This window comes from Pelecanus crispus, chromosome 4 (assembly GCF_030463565.1).
Source record: "Pelecanus crispus isolate bPelCri1 chromosome 4, bPelCri1.pri, whole genome shotgun sequence".
Taxonomy (NCBI): domain Eukaryota; kingdom Metazoa; phylum Chordata; class Aves; order Pelecaniformes; family Pelecanidae; genus Pelecanus; species Pelecanus crispus.
Window position 1 is genome coordinate 64,535,450 of NC_134646.1, and position 22,994 is coordinate 64,558,443.

The 22,994-nt window shown below is 43.8% G+C and overlaps 1 protein-coding gene across 1 annotated transcript in view; it reads right to left on the reverse strand.

The window, feature by feature from the left end:
- The window catches only part of PCDH7 (protocadherin 7), a 300,304-nt gene extending 290,794 nt beyond the window's left edge, over positions 1–9,510 (reverse strand). Inside the window, exon 1 of the mRNA XM_075709865.1 lies at positions 6,331–9,510. Coding sequence (XP_075565980.1) covers positions 6,331–9,510 — 3,180 coding nt within the window. The remainder of the gene's footprint in view (positions 1–6,330) is intronic.
- Positions 9,511–22,994: the final 13,484 nt, after the last annotated feature.

The window sequence follows — 22,994 nt, forward strand, 5'->3', positions numbered from 1 at the left end:
ACTGTTAGAATAATTTGAATTGCACAGTCCACATTAGCAAAACACTTTTCATTAAACCACACAGTCAATAAACTTGACATACACCCATATCAATGTCAGAGTTTTCTTTTACAATCTTGATTCAAAAATTGAAATAATGCAAATTTATATATAAAAATAATAATAATTAAAAACTTTCTTTTGATTCAGGATAGTAACAGTTGGTCTATTGTTTCACTGTTTTAATTATTGCCTAAAATGAGTATATAATATAAGTTAACAAAGTCCAAAACCTGATAATAGACAGACAACAAATGTATTCTTCTAGGAAAGAAAAATCAGGGGAGAAAAATACAGAAGTAACATTGACTGAGCACACAGCAAGATAAAAACACCTAAAAATGTAATAAAATAAAAAATGGAGAAATGTAGAACATAGATTACATGGAACATATTACATGCAGCCTAAGACTGAAAAAAGGAAAATTTTTTGCAGTTTTAACAGTTTCTAAATATCTGTTTGAAGCAGACTTGCTTAGAAAACCAGCCTGCTAAATACTATACTGAATTACTCATGTCTGTATCAATGTTTCCTGTATATATAGTCAAAGAAAATGAAAATAATGTGTCCTGTTAAGGTTAGTAATTAAATACTGAAATGTTCAGCAAGTATAGTGAAGAGTTCACAGTGTTTGTGAAGAATATAGTTAATTCACTTATAAGCACAATGCTAACAACTTCTGAAGTCTGTTGATTTTCTTTTATATTTTGATACAAAACCAATTTGATAAGTTTTACGTCTCAAAGTAGCCCAGCAGATCACTAACTACATAAACCTTTTAAAACTTTTGAAAGAAAATCCTTAAAGGAAAATGCGCCTGAAGTTGCAGGAAAGGTATTTCTCCGAAACACAGCTGACAGTTGGTCATACTAGCAAATATCCCAAATACTAAAAAAACAAGGGAACTAAACACAAAAGGGAGGGGGAAGAAAAAACACAGAAATACAATGCTACAATACAAAGACTGACACAGCAATAGTCAAACTGCTAACCATGGTTATAACCCAGATTCGTATCAGTATGTTCAATGCCAGAGAGCTGTCTGAGTTGCTAAATCAGATTCTGTCCTTTTAAAGATGTTTCTTGCTACCCCTTGCATATAATAGTACAGTTCTTTACTTATTCAGAGCATGAATCCTCCTTTACTCAGATCCTGTCCCCTTTGGCTCTGTACATCTCCTGGGAGTGCAGAATGATTCAGTGGTAACTTAGTCATTTGCACACTGTACAAGATGATTTTACTGAAGAGGAAAAAAATAAAGGCTGCACTTATCAGTGGAACACTTTGTGTTAAATAAAGATAATTAAAGCATCATAATCCATCTATTTCATGTTTAATTAGCCCCTCTTTCATCATAATTTGTTACTGAAGACCAAATGTGGGTCACTTAAAAACTAATTGTAAAGTATTTAATATAATGCAAATTGAGAACAGAAAATTGAAATATACTTCTGTACACTTTGCATCAAACAGTATTGAAGTTAAATGTATGAAAGAAGTCGCCAATGGAAATGCCTATACTTAATGACAATGCTCCTATTTTTTTCTCTGTGTTGCACTTAGTGCTACCATAACATTGTTATTTTTATGGTTATTATACTGTAGGACATTTGCTTAGCTGAAAGTTATGAAAAAACTTTAAGAGTTGCATTGTGATTATAAAAAGCAGCCTTTGAGATAAGACTCTGTGTGTATGTACATAAGCAAGAAAAAAGATGATGCTTTCCTGCGTGGTTAAACTCATTGTCCCCTTAATGGATGATTTTTTGGTCCTATTAAGGCTGCTGGTTATACATACACGTTTATGAGAAAATTAACCCATTTAGTTTATAGATACAATTCACATACATGATAACCAACTAGTCAAAATGCTTCTACACTGCAACAGACTGATTAATGCTTGAAATATTATGAAACAAATTAACTGGCTACCATACAAATAATTTTTTCAACAACTAATTTCTATATATTTCACTTTCATGGAAATACAACTTTACAGGAAATGCATCTAGTTTTGATTAGTGTGTCAGCACACTCTGGTATGATAAGCATTTTTTTTTTCACTAAACAATACATTTCCAATGAGAAAAGGTATAGGAATAATTCGTAAAGGATTACAGAATTGGCCAGGAAGCCAATACCCCAAGCAAAGAAATAACGCTGCTCAGAAATTCCTGTACTAGTTCTGCTAATTCTACTTATGGTGACCAATATCTCTTAAAAACAAACAAACAAACAAAAACCACCCAAAACCAACACCACCACAACTGCAATGTTTTAAGTAGTCAACAATCATTGTTTGTTGAACAGAGCAAGTAAAAAAGAAACCAAAAGAATATGATGGCCAAAAAATGTAAACATATAAACAGGGCTTAAAAGGCTTGTTCTTCAAACAGTGGTTGTTAACGTGCTAATCTCATATTTGGGATTAAAAGTTTCAGTGAAATAAACCTGCTCATATGCAACTATTTTGCACTGTGAAACAAAACTGAGAAAACAGCATATATTATAAAGATGTATCTGTAACTAACATGAGAAAATAAACAATTATTTACAATTAAAATCTATTATTAGAATTATGATTAAGGATGCGACCCTCCAAGCTGCTAAGTGATTCCTCTTAGGCACTGAGCTTTCCCTATCTTTGGCTGTCTTTGGTGAAATTTAGTAGTATCCAGACTCCTCACAGGCAATGTGCAGTACCTGGAAGGTTCAGATTTTTAAATCTGTGATCCAGAAAAACACTTGCTTAAACTCATCCCCATTCAGCAAAACACTTCTGTACAGCTTTAACTTTTGACAAGTGATTAAGACTTATGGAATACTAAGCGATTTAAACATTTGTTTGCCATTAAATAGATATGTTAGGGTTTTAATGAATGGGGGAGAATTGATAAATGGGAGGCTAAAAGAATATTTCAGAGAAAAACCATGTTAAATAAGACAAGAGTAGGAGTCAAACTTGTGAAAGATCTTCTAAAAAAGTGACGGTGAAATGCCAGAAGTCTACAGAATACAGAATTTAGTTTCAAACTTTATATAAAACATATGATGTCAAGAAGGAGAGTTACAAATTGGTTGTAGTTTTCTCCACCGAAGTTCTCCTATACAATTACCCGTATCAAACAAGATGTATTTGGGAACTCACATAAGAAATTAAGTGCATTACCTTAAAAAGGAAGTATCAAATAATCAGAATGAAAACCACTTATGTTCACTGGGGTACACCAGTCGGTCACGTAAGTAGAGACTTTATTTCCTGACTGCTATGTTGTAGGTACACAAAAGTATCAATTACCAATTCTAATTACACTAATGGGAAATTAGCATTGCTCTCATCTCCAGTAACTTAGAGCAGGTACATTCTGCTGTGTCCACTTATTTGTTCTAAAACTTTATACACCTTCTAATGTCTCCTTAGAACAAAGGCAACTGCCAATGAGTAAATAAAGGCAGCCTTCGAGATTTCAACTAGTCTCCCTATCATGGTCATGTCACTATCCCACTGAACTATGAAACCATCTGATATACACCACATCAGAACCCGTTATCTGCAATTGCTTCACATTTCTCTGTAAAGAACATGCTGAACGAGAGCGCCATGTGGCTTGGGTGTTAAAAATCCTCATGTGTTTTGCCTGATAAACTGAGAAACGCTCCACTGTCAACGTTTGAGATGTGAAAAGTCTACATATTGTTTATGCAAATAAGTCTTAATGCCACCAATATTATGCAAAAGCTGAACAAAACTATTAAATGTCACTCAGCAACAAGCTGGCAAGTACCCAGAGGAAAGCAGTAACAAAAGTTTTGTGCCTGATAGTCTGTTATTTACCACTACCTTTACTGTTTTCTTGGACACTTCCCTTAGCTTATGTGCATGCTTTACAAGTGTGAGAATACTTTCTACAAATTTAAAAATAAAAAGACAAGGCATTGATTACAATATTGGCTATAAACGACTCAGGTAAACTAACCTTCATAACAAACTAAGTATTTAGCACAGGAAAACTATCCACATTAAGAAACTGGTTTTGTAACTAACTAGATAAATAATGGAGCAATTCAGCATGAACTTCTTTAGGTTTGATTGTTGCAAGTAAAAGTGTAATAAAGCCATTTTCTTCTACTAAGAAGTCTTCTATTGTGTTGTATATCAAAATATATCCTTGAAAAATGTTAATTCAAAACATATTTCTGTAATATAATTTTAAATAAGTTTTTTTATAAAGCAAAATAGTCATTTGTATGGTGTAATCGTTTACCATTCCTACACTTAGAATGCAAGTCATTCTTTTACACTGAAAATTACACTTAGACAGTTTATAGTTCCTATGTTTAAATGAATTGCAGCAGCAAGTAGTATCTGATTAGCATATGTTCCACTGCTATTTTGTTGTTCCAGTGTTCACTAAAACGGCATAATCTTCTATGTGCTTAATAAGCCTTAGTAGATGGAAGCTTAGGAACTTTCTTAGTACTTTGCATGTTATACAGACTATTTTCAAACTGAGATTGTAATGTTCCTTGCAGAAGAAAGCTAATGAAATGTATCACCCAGAAACTACTGTTTCAAACTTTCTATAAATCTGTACCACTTTTAAAACAACCTACACAAAAATACTGGTAGATAGTAGTACATCAATCACTTTTTTTGGTGATCTGGAAGACTGCGTGGCTCATATAATTATTTTTCTTTTACAGTATTTTAAGTATTTCTGAGCAGAATGCAAATACTGGCAACACATTGTAAAACTTCAATTGACTAGCAGACGTTTCAAAGCATAAAAAAAAACGTTATAGTGTACCATATTTGCATGTTAATAAGTTGAAAATAAAGCATTTTTGTCAAACTAGTCAGAATTTCCCTGTTCCAGACTTGGCTCTGTATTTGCATGAATCAGCACTCATTTATCCCTAGATTCTTGTATAACATGCACTGTAGCTGAGGAAACATTCAGAATATTATCTTATGTGGAAAGACGGAATGGAAATCGCCAGGTGTTATCTCATTTTCCCATCACCCCAAAAGTACTGCCCCAAAGAAAAGTGACCTCTGTTCAGGCTACATATGTGTCTTATAAAACAACCAGGAGAGACACTTTCACTTAGGAGCTTGATTGCCCCCTGTGCTATCCCTATGTTATTTCAAGGACTGTAAAGAAGTCCCTACCATCAGCAGTTTTAGGCGGTCGGAGCTTCACTGAACCGGTCTCCGCCGCCAGAGCCGAGATCAGAGCCGGTCACTTGTGGCACCCCCGCAGGCACCCCGCGCCCTGAGAGGTCTCCCGGCAGTCACACTCTCTCCAGACAGAGCTGCCTAGCAGCTGGGCTGGCAAATTAGGACCTCTCAGCTCGAAGCAGTGAATTTCAAGTGATATAAAAGACGGGGGGGGCGGGGGGGCACACGTACTGGGGCACGACTCTAAGCTCACTAACATTCACGTTTCTTCAGAGCAGCTGCTGCAATGAGTACAATCTCTGTGGTGTAAATTAGCCCGCAGATGGGCTTTGTAGATTGTTTAAGCATTTTGGTCCTAATGAACGGCCTGGTCATTACAGCCATCGACGCCCCAGCGCGGGGGCTGCAGATCCCCGCTCACCTACAGCTTTAGGAAGCGTCAGGCAGGCAGCAGCTCCCTTTCCCCAAAACACCTGCCTGCCGAGGCAAAACTTTTCCCCTCAGCCGGCGCTCGCCGTCTCTAAGGCTGGGAAAGCAGCAGGGCAGGGGAAGCGCCCGCTGCGAGCGGGGCCGGCCGCTGAAAGGGGGGCCGGGGGGGGGGCGGATGGGGGACCGGGGGCTCCTGCCCCCCCCAACCGCCGGCATTGGCCTGCGGGGGGCGGCTGATGAAGGCATCTCAGGTTGCCTCACAGCTCGCTGGCTGGGCTGGCGACTGAGCCCCCGGCCCGCCCCCCGCCCCCGCCTGCGTCTGCGGGGGGCGGGGGGGGAGGAGCGGCGCGTCCGCCGCCTCGGCGGGGAGGTCCCGGGGAGGTGCGGCTGCACGGGCTGGTGGGCTGCCGGGTCTGAAATGGGAGGGAATGATTAAAAAAAAAAAAAAATATATATATATAGTAATAAAGATCCCTGACTCTCCTTCCTTCGTGCTGTGTGCTGGTCCAGGCACCTGCCTGCGGGGGGGGGCGGGGCGGGCATAGCAGGCTGAAGGGGTCACCGAACCTGACGGCCGTGTCTGTGTGTGCCGCTGCGGGAGGCGGGGGGAGGTGGGCATCGCCGCCCCCTCACCCGGTGTGCGTGTGCGTGTGCGTGTCGGGGCTGCGCGGCTCTTACCTGCTTGCTGTACTTGCTGCTGGCCTGGCAGCTGTACTCGGAGCAGTGGTCCGAGCCGATGGAGATGTTGTCGCCGGCGCCCACGAAGGTGTTGGCCGGGGGCAGGTCCTGCACGGCCTGGTGCTTTTTGCCGGCAGTGGGGGACTGCGGGTGCAGCTGGACGGTGGGGAGCGGCGAGCTCGACTTGTAGTGCCTGGCCAGGTCGGGGCTGCCCGGGCCGCCGTTGACTGAACGGTACCTCCCCATACCAGGGCTGTCCGAGAGCTTCTCGTTGACGCTGTCATAGCGCTGCCCGTTGGGCTTAGAAGCCTCGACGGTGACGATGCTGCTGTAGAGGGGCTGCTTGCCCTTCTTGCCTTTCTTGTCCTTCTTGGGCTTCTTGGCCTTGTCGTGCTGCTGCGGGGTGAAGAAATCCTCGTGGTCCTTCTTGCCAGCCTCATAGCCGTGTTTGCCCTTGGAGCGGCAGTAGCGGGCCATGACCACCACCAGGATGAGGAGGATGACGGTCATGATACCAGCCACCACACCAATGACTATGCTAAGCCGCTGCTTGCTCAGCTCATAGCTGGGGTCACCGGCAATGTCCTGGGCCAGGGGCGTGTGGAGGCTGCGGGCCACCTGGCTCTCCACCACGGTGGCGTTGGACAGGCTCTCGTTGACAAAGACGTGAAGCAGGGCAGTGGTGGACTGGGGCGGCTGCCCGCTGTCGTTCACCTGCACCACGAGGCGGTGCAGGCCATAGTGCTTGGGGGCCAGCTTGCCCACCAGCGATACCACACCGCTGGCCGGGTCGATCTCGAAGAGTTTGAAAGGGTTGCCCCCAACGATGCTGTAGTTGAGGTCAGCGTTGAGACCGGTGTCAGCGTCAGTGGCAACCACCGTGGCCACCACGGTGCGCATGTTGCTGGACGGCGGCAGCACAGTGTAGGAGCTGTTGCTGGGGAAGGTGACCGTGGGCGCGTTGTCGTTCTCATCCATCACAAACAGGGACACAGTGGCGGTGGCAGAGCGCGGCGGCTCACCTCCATCCACTGCCTTCACCTTAAAAGTGTAGCTGGTCTGCTGCTCCCGGTCGAACGAGACGGTGGAGAAAATGGTTCCGGTGTCGTTCTCAATGGAGAAGATGCCAGCTGCCTGGTCGTGGTCACCGGGCTGGATAGAGAGGCTGAGCTCAGCATTGCGGCCCTTGTCAAAGTCCATCACAGTCACCATGCCCACAGGGCTGTTGGGCTGCAGGTTCTCCTTCACGTAGAAAGTGAACACGTCTTGCATGAAGCGTGGCTCATTGTCATTGCGATCTGCCACCCGCACCACCACTGTGGTGGAGCCCTGCAGCGATGGCACCCCCTTGTCCCGGGCGGTCACCTGGAACTCATAGGTGTCACGTTGCTCGCGGTCCAGCACCGCCTGCACTGACACATCCCCGGAGTCAGGGTCGATGGTGAAGATGCCACCTGGTGCCTCCGAGGAGAGGGGCGAGGCCTCCAGGGAGTAGGTGATCTCGGCATTCTTGCCACTGTCCGCGTCCGTGGCGACCACTGTGGCCACCCTCTCACCAGGCAAGTTGTTCTCCGGGAAGGAGACCTCCAGCACGGCCTGGCTGAACACAGGAGGGTTGTCATTAGTGTCCCCAACCCGCACCAGTAAGGAGTTGTTGCTGGACAAGCTGGGGCTGCCCGAGTCCACAGCCACGATCACCACGTTGTAGTCACGGACAGCCTCGTAGTCCAGAGGGGCTGAGGTGTGGAGAAAATACTTGCGCTTGTTCTGCGGCTCCCCTTCACCCTCGCTGGCTGGCTTGAGCTGGAAGGGCACATCGCCCACCACGGTGCAGGTCACCACGCCGTTTTCACCTTGGTCTCGGTCTGACACCTGCACCAGGGCAATGGGGGTATCCACCAGCACGTCCTCGGCCACGCTAGCCACCCCGTCGCGGAGCGGGATGCGCCCGATTTTCCGGATGTCGATGGTGGGCACGTTGTCGTTCTCGTCGCGGATGTTTAGCACGACTGTGGCCTTGTCTGTCTTGGGGGGCTGCCCCCGATCTCGGGCCATGACGGTGAAGCGAAGCTGGTTCACTTCCTCCCGGTCGATGCGGTGCAAGACACTGAGCCAGCCGGAGGTCTCGTCCAGCCGCAGCAGGCGCCTGACGGACTCGGTGGCTGCCCCGAAGACGTACTCGATCTGCCCGTTCACCCCCACGTCCAGGTCGGTGGCTCGCAGCTGCAGGATGGGGGTCCCGGGGCTGCTGTTCTCCGCCAGGTCTGCCTCGTAGACGCTCTTCTCGAAGCGGGGGCTGTTGTCGTTCACGTCGGTGATCAGCACCCTCAGGATAGCCTGCGAGGACCGCGCCGGGTCGCCGCCATCCCGCACGCGGAGGCTGAGCTCGTAGGAGTCCCGCTGCTCCCGATCCAGCGCCCCCTTGACGATCAGCTGCGGCTGCTTCTCCCCGTCGAGGGTGTCGGCCACTTGCAGCTCGAAGACGCTGCTGCGGGCCGCCGCGTCCGCCTCCTGCCGCCGCTTGCTGCCGCCGGGGTAGAGGGCGCTCTCGGAGGCCGCCGAGGCCGAGCCCCCCCCGCCGCCGCCGCCGCCGCCCCCGCCGCGGCGGCCGCCGTCCCCGCCGGGCTCCTGCAGCAGCTCGTAGCGCTCGATGCCGTTGCGGCCGAAGTCCCTGTCGGTGGCGGTGGGGAGCAGGTAGAGGGTCCCCACGGGCCGGTTCTCCTCCACTGTAAGCGTGAGGACAGGGGAAGGGAAGGTGGGGGTGTTGTCGTTGATGTCCAGGATGATGACCCGGCCCTCGAAGAGGTCCACCCAGCTCTGCGAGGGGCCGATGACCGACACCTCGAAGTCCAGGAAGCACTCGTTCTCGTCGAAGATCATCTGGCACTGCGGCAGCTTCTCGCGGTCGATGCGCCGCTCCGTGGTGCTCAGCTCCCCGGTCATGTTATCGATCTTGAGATAGTCGGAGCCCGATTCCAGGCTGAATGTCACCTCTCCGGAGCCCGTCACGATTCCCAGGTCGGAAGCCACGTTGCCGATGCGGATGTCGGCGGGTCCCTCCTCGGCCAGCCGGTACCTCAGGAGCTGCTTGGCCGCTGCCAGGCTGACCCAGAGCGGCGGAGGCAGGAGGAGCAAAAAGCAGCAGCAGCAGCAATGCACAAAGCCAAGGAGAGTCCGCATCTTCCTCATCTTCCTCGCACCGCCCCCCCTCCCCCCACTCCCACCTGCCCCCCAGTAAACTCCCCTGATAAGCCAACAGAGCGGCTGAGCGTCCGGGTGATCAATTATAAAATCCTTCTCTTCCTGGAAACTTATTGTCTCATGGCTGGTGCAATTGGCGGTCAAAACCCTGCTGCTGGCTCCTCTGCTGCTCTCCCTGCCTTCCAGTTGCGATATACTTACAGTCCACGGGACAGTGTATTTTGCTTTTTAAAGATTCATCTCGGTAGATAGGATGGGATTTTCCTCCTCCTCCCCCTTCTCCTCCTCCTCTCTGATTTTACTGTAATCACTTTGCAAGGTTTGCAATAAAAGCAGGAGTAGCACCATGCGATTCGAAGCCCCCCAGGTCGTCTTCTTCGACACTAGAGTTAACTACAATTCTCTCTCTCTTTCTCTCTCTCTCTCTCTGCCGTTTACGACCAAGGCATTAGCTTTATTCTTCCCCCTCTCTGCACACACATGAAAAAAAAAAAAAAAGAATGTGATTCGCTTTATTCAAAGGGCTTGTGTCCGGGAAAACTCCAAATCCTCTTAGCAGTGGGCAGTTCTTTTAAAAAAAATAATTTAAAAAGGTAAAGAAAAAAATAAAAATCCCAATAATGTCGGTAGCTGCACAGCTGATAGGAGAAGAACCCCGTGTATTACAGAGCAGACCACAGAATATCCCCTTTGGTTGGCAGAAAAGCACCCAAATCCATCTTCAGAGATCGCTTAAAATGTTCAGCTCTTTCTCCGGAGCGGATTTTTTTTTTAACAACTCTGCGCAAGGTCATTAGTCACAAAGCAACGATACAGAAACTGCAGAAGCCGCTTGCCCAGGATTTGTAAGCCTGTAGATATGAACATACACACACACCAGTCCCAAGTTTGCTTTTGCATCCGCAGTTCGTGTGTGTGCCTTACCTGCATTTGCACTGCATGTGTTAGAGCAAGCTGGATCTGCAGCACTGAGAGCGATTCACAAATGAGATTGCAGTCTCTCTCTCTCTCTCTCTCCCCCTCTCTCTCCTCTTCCTTCCCGTCCCAATGCAGGTAACCAGATCTGAACTTGATCCTTTCAGTTCAAAGGTTAGCAACAAAACTATGTGTCCAAAGGCGATTATTGGTCTCTCGTAAATATACCCGGAGCGGAGCGAGATGTAACTGGATCCCCCACGTGAATTAACACAGATTCTGAATTACATCCATATAAGCGGAATGGCAAAGGGGAGGGGAAAAGATCCGCGACGCGATTAAAAAAAAAATACAGAGTTCTATTTGCAAATAAAATTATATCAGTCAGTTGTTTCCTGGGATTGCACCGCCACGGTGGGTGAAATCTGCAGTTGTGTATTCCCTCCTGTGTCTTTCAGAGAAGTGTGTCTCAGGCGCTTTCACGGCAGAGCGGCTTGTGCTTTAAAATGTTGAATGGCAACTGAGAAGCTTCCCACTCGGAGAAAAAAAAAAAAAAAAAAAAAAAAAAAGAAAAGGAGCAGTAAACCGGCAAGTTTGCCCAAAGTGGTGGGAGCTGCTGAAGCCTCTCTCGGCAGCTCTTCCCTGACGCTGCAGCAGCAGAGCCGCCTGCGCTACATAGACACAGAAAGAGAGGGGGAGAGAGAAAGAGGGAGAGCAAAGGGAGAGCGAGCGAGTGCGAGAGAGGGAGGGAGGAGGAGGAGGAGGAGGAGGAGGGGGGAGGACGAGTCAAGCGCTGCACTCCAGAAAGCCCAGCCTTACCCTCTGTCTCTGCTGCTGCTAGTGCTGCGAGTGGGATAGCTGCTCGTCACAAAACACCAGTTCAGTCCGCAAAACCGATCCTCATTACACGCCCGAGTGTTGCTGCTGTTGCCTTCTCAAACCCGTGATCTGTAGTGATTCTCCTACCCTTTTCCTCCCCACCTCCGCTGTAGACTGTGAACCGAGCAACGATTTTTAAAGCAAATGTTTATTCGCCTTTCTTTTAGGCAGAGCTGGTGCACGTTCGGGGCTCTGCATTTTGCGGAATCACGCTGGTAAGAAAACTCGTTTCGCACAGATTCCCACCTTCCCCTGTCGTGTCGGTGCTTTTGTGAAATAGCTGCAGTCACTGGAACTGCATAAAACTCCAGGGAGAAGGCGGGGGGCGGGGGGGCTGCCTTAGATCTCATACTTTCGTCCTGTTTCCCAGTGCTGTTTGAGCCTTTTGGTCTTTGTGTTCATGTTCTTCCTATTACCGTCATTTGAATGTATCTTTTCAGCGTGTTTGTGGGTTTCCTAGGAGAAAAAAAAAAAAAAAAAAATCCCTCGGAGAAGATGATCAGGAAGGGGGCGAGAGGGTTAGTAGAATAAACACATGTAAGAAGTAACAGATTTATTTCCGAACAGAGACTTGCTGCTTCGATGATTGCTAAAATATAGCGTCACCTACCTGGGTAAGTGGGAAATAAACTTTAACGTTAAAGCTCTCCGCTCAACTTTGTTTATTGTAGCGTCCCTAGTTCGCTTCTCCTTTTGACTTTGTGCCGTTTAGTCGCCTACGGCGTTTGCGTGCCCCTGCGCCCTGGGTGATGCCTAGCTCCTGTACCTGTCCTCTCCGTTCGGATCCCGGAGAGAAAAGAGGGAGACTCCGGGAGGGTGGCAGGAGAGGGAGGACCTGGGCGAGCATGGGGCAGCCGGTGGAAAAAGAACTGGCGTGTGCGTGTGCGCAGCGAGGAGGAGGCAGGAATCCAGCTGCTCTCCCCCCCCCCGGCGAACACATGTGGGAAAACAAGTTGTTGCGGCTTCTGTGTGCGTGTGTGCATTCCTCGGTTTAGCTGGTTATTTTGAATAAAGAAGCATGCAGGCGAGTGTAGGGAAATGCCTCTTTTTCTTCGCGATGACATATGGGAGCGAAAAGCGGCCGGGCATGTTGAGGTGGTTCAAAGCAACGGTCACAGCGTTTCTTTGTCATTTGGGGCGGTGAGGGAATGTGGGAGGGAGGGAGGGAATGTTGCCACCTCTTTCCTTGGGGAGTCCAGAGGGGCAGCGTCGCGCAGCGTGGAACCGGCGCTGGGGAGCGAGTGACTGCTGCTCGCTCCGGAGGGCTACCGGGCTGCTCCGGAGGGCTACAGGGCTGCTCCCCCTGCCCCGCCAGCACACGAAAACCCTCCCCCGCCGATGCTGGAGACACTCGGCTTTATATCTGCAGCATCAGCGAGAAAGCCCGGCTCGGCGCAGGCTCAGTGTTCACCGCCGCAGTCCCGGACGGAGGAGGGGGGCTCGGGAGCTCAGCATCTTCGCAGCGGGTTAAGTAGGATTAATACCAAATCCCTATTATATTTGCCAAGCAACTTGAATTTATCAAAATTCCCCCTCGCTGTTCTAGAGCTCCGAGAGGAGGCGATTTTGCCCACAGTGTAAGATCCAGACACACCAGTACGAAGGAATACCGGCATACTGCATTACACTGGCTCCCTGCACTAGCGATACAATTGCAACCCGGAGCTCCCGCTGCTCCCTTCCCTTTGTGCTTTTAAACACGGCCAGGAAACTTAATGTATTCGCCAGGGGAGGGGCGGGATGAAGGCGCTTTTAACCTCCCCGCCATAAACTTTAATCGGATTCTGGGCTGTTGCGCGGCATGGACACCTCGCCTCTTGTCTGCGTCTCCTTCCCCGTTGTCTCCCATGTCTACTTCTACTACGGTCTGCTTTGCGAGAGCCTCTTTCAAGCGAATGAGTGATTCCTTTCTCTTGCCATGTGCAATCGCTCCCCCCTTCCCTTCCTACCCTCGCTGGCCTCTCTTACACACACTACGCCTTTCACATGCGGTCTGCGCCCCCCGCCTCCCCCCTTCTCTCTTTTTTGCAGTGTCTTCACATGCAATCTCTCTCTGAATGTGCAATGTCTTTCCTGCTTGGGAGCGCTGCGTCCTTCACAGTGGATTGGTTCCTCTTTCGGAGCAGAGGTAACGGCCCCCCCCCGCCCCCTTTCCTATCATTCCCCCTTCCCTCCCCCCCCCCCCCCCCTTTCCTCCCCTTAGGGCAGGCGGCCGGCGTGGGAAATGGGCCCGACGTGCTCTGCATGGTGGATGGCAGCGCTGCTCCCGGCCCACGCGCCCTGGCTGCCGCGAGGGGGACGGGGCTGTGAGGACCCCGTGTGTGCCCCCCCACCCTCCCATCCCGCTCGTTCCTGCGGGGGGAGAGGGGCATCGCCCCCGCCCCCCCCCCCCCCCCGCCGGCACCCCGGGCCAAGTGCGCGCCCAGCTGTTCGGGTGCCGGTAGGAACCAGCCCAGTTGGTTCAGGCGGGGGAGGTTTGGTCCCCTCGGTCACCCCCCCGGCCGCCCCCCCTCCCAGATGCACGCAGACGCCCACACGCGCTCCGACACGACACGGCATTTGTCCCCCTGATCCGGCGAGATCAAGTGGGAAGCGGGATCGCAAATGGAATCGGCTGTAATAAATAAAATAGCCCGCGATGCTGGAGATACACAGGCGGGAAGTAAGAGTTTGTGTCCTTAAACGGAACATCTGATAAGGCCACCGCGGTGGCATCTTGCGCGTGGGAAGGAATCCGTCTTGCTGACATTCGCAGCCCGCTGTACGTGGGGAAATCCTAAAGCAGCCTGGGAGCTTCCCCAGCTCCTCTGCACCCCCCCCGCAGCTCCCTTTCCCATGCTCTGCACCGGGGCTTCGTTGTCGTTGTTGTAGCTGTTGATTGGAAAGACAGGGGTCATCGCTAAAATATGCAGATGCAATTAATGCCTAATTTATCTGCATTTCTTGGCGGAGCCCGGTTTCCGCCGCCGGCGTCCGAACTCGCGTCCGCGTTGGCGCTTTCAGCCCACGACAATTTGTTTTTCGCAGTTTAGGAATGTCGGGTGGCTCTCACTGGAAAATTACTTCTGGGATCTGCAGTGGGAATCCATCTCGGGTTAAAGAGAGACAGGTTATTTACATATCTAGACCACTCTATACGTTAACAAATATATATTACGTAGTACTATTTGCACGCACACACACGTGCGCAATAAATGGAGAAGCAGCTCCCGAAGGAAAAAAAAAAAATCAGGTGGGCTTGAAAGCAACATATTCATAATAATACAAGGAAAAGGTTAGATACAGTAAACATGACAGCAAATTCGAAAGCAGGGGAAAAACAAGGACAAAAACCCCACATAAAGCAGTTAAAGCCATTTGAGGGAAAGGGAGAAACTAACTCAAGAACTCCACCAAGGGACAAACAGGCGAAATGACACCGCAACAGCGCTAAGCCCGCGTTGACCTTTCATCTTTCTAAAGTGTCTTGCTGATCTGGTGCAATTCTGTTGTGATCTCTTCACCTCCCTTCCCTACTACAGCCTGCCCCCGGCTGCTTCAGAGCTCCCCGAGTTCCTTGCAGCGGATATACGGCGAGGTCGGCTGAATTACAGGGAGTGCTGACACTTGCCCCGCGTCTTTCACAGCTCTGCAAACACGCTTGCTGTGTAGTAGTAGCATGTAATAGGCAGAAGTGATTAAATTATTCATTGCAGCAACAGCCTTCCCAATGGATGTTAAAACTTCAGACTTCGAATAAGGAAACCACAGATTTAAGCAGATAACAACTGCATCTGTGCTTATTTAACAGAATGCTAGCTAAGCATGGAACCAGTTACTTCGTTTAAATGCTCTCTTTTACACTCCCTGAGAATTTTGAGCTAGATAATACACCATAAAAGTTACTGACAGAGCAGCAAAAATAATCTGTGTTGGATAACAATGGTTAAACCTCACAATTATAATTGCTCGTTCTTAAAGAAGTATTTGAGGTCTGTTCAAAATAAAAGATTCTTGCATAGGCATGATTGCATCAGCATTTCTGAATTCTCACACATAAAGAATGATGAATGATGAAAAGTAACATTTAGCAAAAATAGTTATGATTCTGTTTACTAGGATTTTTGCAGTGTATATGTATTCCTTACAAATCACAATGATTAAGTTTGAGGGTTTTTTTTTTTTAATGACATTCTATAGAATCTGTTATGAAAGGTCTTTTACAGAGTGTTTTGTTTTGTTTTGTTTTCTTCTGGATGTTGACTAAAAACCTAACCATTCAAAATCATGCAGAAATGACAGACAGATTATGCTTAAAATCAGAAGGAAAAATTAATGAAAGGTCTTAAAAAAGCATATGAATTTTCATGAGGGAAGGCAGATTTTGGTTAAATTTATGCTTCATATGGAGCTACTGGCTTTCCTGGATTTGAAAGGATATAAATGAGTGCTGCACTCAACCCCATTATTTGATAGATTTATTTTTTAATTAAACTATTGTTTGGTTTCTCTAAATGCAAAATAAACTATAAGAGAGGAAAAAAAAGCATTTAAGGTGAATTTGGATGAATTCCTATCAAAATAGAGGGAAATTATGAATCATTAGTATATATTCTACATAAAGAGATACAAGGAGACATTCAGGGGAGATAATTAAACCTGGATTTAATTTAAATGAAATGTATGAGAACCAGGTAGCAGTGACAAAGAAAGAAAAATGTGTTCATTGTCACTGAAAATATTAAATGGGTACCATTGATACGCATATGGATTCACCAGCAGAAAACACGGCAGTTACTTTTGGAAATAATGTAGAATTTTTTTGATATAATGTTTCTAAGGTTGCTATCAATAGTGAGCGCACTGAAGGTCTCCAAATGCTTTGTAAATTAACCCTGTGAGATAAAAGGAAGTGCAAAGACCTGCTCAGTCACCCAGCAAGCCACTAACAAATGGGTCTTTCCAAATTAAGTTCATAAGATCACAGTTTTGCGCTTCTATAGGGTTTTTTTAATATAGTCTGGCTTCACCTCAATATTTGTGTTTGAATGTATGGCAATTATTTCTGCTTTATTTGATGGACTGCTGAAAAGTCAAAGCAGCTCATTCTGAAGAGAGTTTAAAACAAGTTTGTGTTCCAGAGAACTACATGTGCAGAGGAAAGACTTGTATCATGAAATTTGATGGTAGCAGTAAAATATACTAAACCGTTATAGATATATTGAAATACAGTTATTCTCAGACTCCGGCTCCCACTTATTTCTGTCAGCTATCCCTTATACTGAGTACACAGACTTTGTAAAACCATTTTGCCTCTACACACCCTTGAAGACTTCTCAACCTAGTATTATTTTTCAGTTCCATGCTCTACATTTTGGTTGTTCGGGTGGTGGGGTGTTTTTTTGTGAGGTGTTTTTTTTTTTTTTTAGGATGCTGCAAATATCTTTGCTGTGAATTAAATTTTTCTTTCATTTTTAAATGAGAATCACCAGATCATAAAATCTTTTGTCTGATATTCCCAGTGTATCCTGGGCAGCTTTAATTTATTGTTAATATAATTCAAGATAGCATAAAAGGTCTGGCACATCTTCATGAATCTACTGTGTCAGCTGCCTGTTGAGTAGATGAGAAAATATCCGAGCAAGATGGCAACTCACAGAGTTCAGAGGAAGAACCTTTGATATTAAAATTCAAATGCTGTTATGGATAATTGAATTCTGTGGCACTCTATTCCCTTCTGTAAGTTAATGCCAATATATGTTATTGGCTATACCTAAACTCTGATTTTTAAGTCTACACATATACTCACTTACTTATTTGGGAGCTTTAATGTTTCTGTCTACTTCATCAAAAATAATCATTGCTCTCCAGCTGAAATAAGGGTCATATAAATACACAATGATTATAAATTTGGGAAATAAATATGGTGGCAAGGAAAGTAATTTAGAATAGGACCAAGCTGTTGATTGCTTATTGGACAGTCTATTTGGCCTTGTTCTGCAATGATTAAAACTGCTTTACTAGGTATTTTATAATGTTAGACTTGCTATTTCTTTTCATATGAAAAGTGCAACATGAGAACCCTTAGAGGTCATATTGTTATAACCCTTATTTAGCTGTACAGTGCAGAAGCGTACCGTTTTCTCCTTAATCCTTTGTTTGACCCTAACAGACACATGACTATTCGCTGAAAACAAGTAAGGGCTATTCACCTGCTACCATATACTATTAATGGTGAGCAAGAGAAAAAGCAAGCGTGAAGACGTGGAGTCCCTTGCACCTTTCCCTGAACTAGAGTAAAACATAAATGTCTATATCCATGCCTGTACCGCACAGGTCTAGTGAAGAGCTTTGGCATTTAGCCAACATGAGAATTAGAGGCTGGGGAAGGCCCTGCTTATATCACCCTAAAACAGGATCCGGTAAGCACCAATAGGGAAAAATAAAGCCAAGACCATCTAGTAGCCAAATATATTTTAGGCTGTTAAGCACTGATCTATATGCTGTTACAACTGTGATTCTGAAATGTTTTGCACTGCTATCTTAATTCTCCAAAATAAGAGTGAAGGGGTTGTAGCCACCCTTCCTGTGGTGAAGAGTACATAGCCTGTCTTTGAAATCATTTGTTCTCATGCTGCCTCCTTTGCACTTTTTGCCATGCGCAGGCAGCCATGCCTGCTTTAACTGTTTTGCAAAGTTTCTTGGTGATCATCCTTCACATAATTACATTTGTAGCTTCCTTTATAAGAGTAATAAGTACTGCACAGAGTGGGGTTTTATGACCTACAATATATCTAGAGGAAGAGAGGTACTGATAAGTTTCCACATTTTTCATCTTCTGATAGAAGCCTGACATATCTTCCAGTTCATTCATTCTGTGAGATGATTAAAAAGTTGCTCTTCAACAAACTAAACCTCATCCAGGGCTCAGCAGGAAATAACTGCAGTCTAAGCACATTAAAGAACAGACAGGGCAAACCAAAGTATACCTCTTTCTCTGCCTTTTAAGATCATGGTAAAAAGAGAAAAGCAGTCTAATATTGTGATAAAACTAGTAGCCTGCAGCAGCTGGTTGATGGGTAAGGATATAGAACCTAATCCAAAGCATACAGAAGTCAATGGAAGTACTTTGACTAAATAAGCTTTGCATTAGGCACCTAGTGAGTGAATGATGTTCAAAGCATTCATGTAGATCTTAAGCAGATGAGCGAAGAAGAAAATGATGTGCATTTTAATCAAAATAAATGCCATTAAACCACTTGGTGGTGTAAATATTATTTTACCTGACCACAGAGGTCATGTTTCTGACTCAGAATAAACTGGTAATGGATCCTTGGGTGCTGAGTCCTATCCTCCACTACTGCAAGCACTCAAGTTGCATAAATCCCATATTTTTAAAATATATATGTATATATTTTTTATATATATATATATATATAAAATTCTTATGTTGATATTGATCTCAAAGCTCAATACATCGCTATAAACAGCCGCAGGCTCTTTTTACTCATTCACGTGTTTGCAGGGAGCATTTATCTTGTCTTAGCTTTGTTTACAAAATAATACAAGATTTTTCAATGTCCTCTCATGAATTAAGTTCTGCATTCCTGACATCATACTGACAGATTTCCCCTTCACCTCCACTCTATTTTTAGTGAAGCTTTCAGTGAATCTTTCTTTAATATGGAGAACAGGAATTGTTCATGATTTCCATCATGAAGTTGTATTCTATGTCATGTAATAGCATCAAACACCCCTTTCTTTCCCAGAAATAACTTGTCTAATACTTCATATTAGCATTTTTCATAGTTACATCACATTTTGGTGGCTGATAGTCCTTCTCTAGTAGATTGGCTGGGTATTTCTTTTTCTCAGTCATTTCCAGCTGATGAACTTGCAGTTTATGGCAGACAATCTTGTTACACTGCTCTTTGTACTACTAAGTTTAATCCCATTTCTGTTATAAAAGTCATCAAGGTCATCTGATTCTTCCTGTATGTTTTTATGATTTCAATGATTCTCAGACTTGTTTTACCAGCAAATTTTAGCAGCATGCTCCAAGTTTTTGTGATATAGTTTTATGTATCAAAAAGGTCTATTGCAAGACTGCCCATGAAGAACCCCTTGTTACCATCTTAATGATGCAAACACCTAACACAATCTGTTGTCTTCTCCTGATTAGTCAATTCTTTATCTTCTCAATCTTAACTAATACTTTTCCTATCAGATAGTGTCAAGAATTGTTTTGAAATCCAGATAGGTGAGATCTTCTCCACTTGCTTTGCTTAGAAGATAAATTATTACAGAAAGATATCAGGTAAATGGTATCATCTACTTTTTGAAACATTTAGGTAGATTTTATTAAATTTGTTTTGTATTTCTGGGCCATTACTCATTCTTCTCTTCAAAATTTACTCTGAAGCTTTGCATTCTAAACCCATCTAAAATCATATTGAGAATTCGATTTATTTCCTCCCTTCAGCTTCCCTTTTCAAATGTAGGCAGGCCATCTGATATTTTCCATAAATGCTCATCCTGATATACTTTCTAAGAATCCTTGCTGTAGACCCTTCAGATGTATGCATTACAGGATATGCTTCAGGATTCTGGACTGAAGGTTATCAAGACTCTTGATTTGAGTATTTTGTAGTCCTTGAATTAATTTCACTTCTGATGTGATAATTCTTCTTCCACACCTTTACTTTCATTAATCATTTTCTTCATTTCAACATCATGACACTTGTTGAAAGCTGAAACAATGTATAACTTATTTGGGTATCTCTAGGTAAATAATTATAAATTTACCTTTTTTTTTGCTTATTTATAACATGTTCTGCAAAAGTGAAGCCATTGCTTTCTTAGACATTTTCTGAATAAGATCTGAAGGTTTGCATTTGACATTTCATTAAAGTCTGCGAGGTGATATACTATTTACCTATTCTGCTATTCTGCCACTGCATGTCTGTGTGTGTCTTGTCTATGTATTGCCTACATATTGTCTACATCATTCACCTGCAAGTTCATTATTTTGCACGTCTGAATGCTTCATATTAAAAGAAGGAGAGTGAAAGTGAAAAGGTAGGTAGATCATTCCAGGACAAAAGAGGCTAATATCTGACCAAAAGGAACTTAGCACCTTCAGAGAGTTGAATAGTGCATAGATAGAAGGAGAACCAGGTGAAAAGAAACTGAAAACATGCATGAGGTTGGCATTTTACAAGAACAGGGCTGTCCAGAATGTCAAAGGTCAATCCAAACGAAGAGAGAAGTTACCAGTTACCGGATGTTACCAGGCTGAATATACAGAAAGTATATATATATATATAAATTCCTTGATGAACAAGCAAAATCTGGATATTAGAATATATCCTTCCAAGAAGATTCTTCTATCAAGTACATTAGAGAATTTTAGAGAGATAGATTAGAAAGAGATGATTAGAAATAGAATAAGGGGGGGTGTGTGTGTGAAAAAGTGTGTGTGTGGGTTAGTTTTATGAACAAATATAATTAAAATTTTATGAGGGAGAGATGAGAAAAAGCAGATTTCAGAAAGCTGAGGGAGTTCCAATTTTCATTTTAAAACTATGTATCAGCACAGCTGGGTGAGTCTACTTTTTAAGTTATTTATCTTTTATTTATTAACTTTTGTTTTTCTTTTAAAAACATTTTGGCATTTTTGTGCTAAACTTTTTTTTTTTCTCTCTCAAGGGAGACTATATGACTCGTAGTATGGTTTAAAGAGGATATATTTAATTTACTACAGTTCCAAAAAGTTCATGAATACAAAGTAATGAGAAGAAAAGTTTTCTAGTTTTCATCTAATGTGTCATTCTTGGAAGAATTTATTGACTTAACTTGGTATTATTACTACTCTGAAAGTTATAAGTAAGAATGATAACATATCAGCTATTATGACTTGATGACACTTCAAATAATATATCCCTTTTTTTAGTTGTTTATTACTTTACAGAGCTTTAGCACATAATTTCCTCTTTCCAGGTCTGAAGATATAGTTATTTCTTTTAAAAAAGTCAGGCTGATTCAATGATATCTAATAATTAAGATAGATTATTTTACCCATGATGAAATCTATAGACAATCTTATTTAAATAATTTCAGCACTTTCATACACTTCACTATGAACTTGAGCACTTAAGGGGCTAGCTTTTGTGAGTCTGAAAATTGAAATCCATCCACATAAGTCTGTTCAAATTGCAATCCACTAAAAGATGAATTTTACATAATATTGGTAAAGGACTTTACACTTGTAGAAAATAAATTCCAGAAAGATTTCATTCACATTGGGTGTAGCCCAACATGTGCTTGACTAATACTTTCTTGACAGTTTCAGGTCTTTGCCCAGAAACTACTTTCCTCCAGTATTATGTGACCTCTCTTTTGGTACATTATAATGTGGAGCAGGAAGCTGCCATGTTTGAACACAGAGGGATGAAAGTTAGATCTGAATAGAGAGAGAAGGATGAAGAAAGGTTAATGACTGTCCTAAGCATCAAATATGTCAAAAATAACTGTGAAATTTACTATAAAATTATCCCATTCATGCTCTGCATAAACAATGGTAACAATGTATATGTTTAGTTGTTGTTCAAATAGCAAAGGCTTATTCAGCAAATCAAAATTATACAATCCTGATGACCAATCATGTAAACATCACTAATATAGCATATGATTAAACTTTTGTTCTGTTTTCAGTTTGGTTGGTTGGGTTTTGGCTGGGAAATGATATAGCAAAAAAAAAAACCCCAAAAAACCCCAACCCAAAAAAACCCCAACCAAAACAAAAAAAAACCCGAAAAATATTATCAAGAACATTATTCATATTGCCAGATCAAACACGCAGAATTTAGAAAATATCAGAGTAATACTGTCAGCAGACCCTTAATTCAGATGCCACTACACCATTCATTGTAATGTTTGACTGCAACCTAATTACATGTTCACGTACTCTTTCTCCACTGGATTTCAACTGGGAACTAAATAAGTAAACATGTAAATAAATAAATAAATAAACAAAACACAAATGAGCAAACACATATTAAATAAATAATTAAACAAATACATTTTAATAAACCAAAACATATTTTTATTTAATCACACAGAACAAATGTGTAAGGTTGCACTTAATAAGAAATTATTTAATATTTTTATTTTTCCATGTTCAGTGTTTGTCTCAAGACCTTATTTACCGCACATTGTTCAAATAACATCCTAGATAAAGAATTATTAAATGGAATTTTTTATGGACATCACCGCATTGTCTAAAAAAATAAAAAATATTATTTAATTTGCAAAGAACTGTATTATAGTGAGGGTTATTATGATTCCAGTATTACAAATGGGGAGGTAATATGGAGATGTAAGTCAAAAACATCCACAGGTTTAAGAGATCTAATTTGAGCCTTTTACATCCGTATTTTAGGGAGTGCTTAGAATTACATAGCTTTCACATGTGCAGACCAAAACTTTCACTGGCATAAGGTATGTCTGGGGCTGTTCAATGTTCTGCAAATCAGTCTCAGGATTTCAGGTAAGAACTCAGATGAAATCACAATCAAAACATTTTGCTATGTGACTTAATATCTTGGGGATTCTATGATGGAAGTGTCAGTCTCCAGGTTTAAAGTATGATGTTCTAACACTATGAAACACTGTTTTCCTCCTTGATTTCA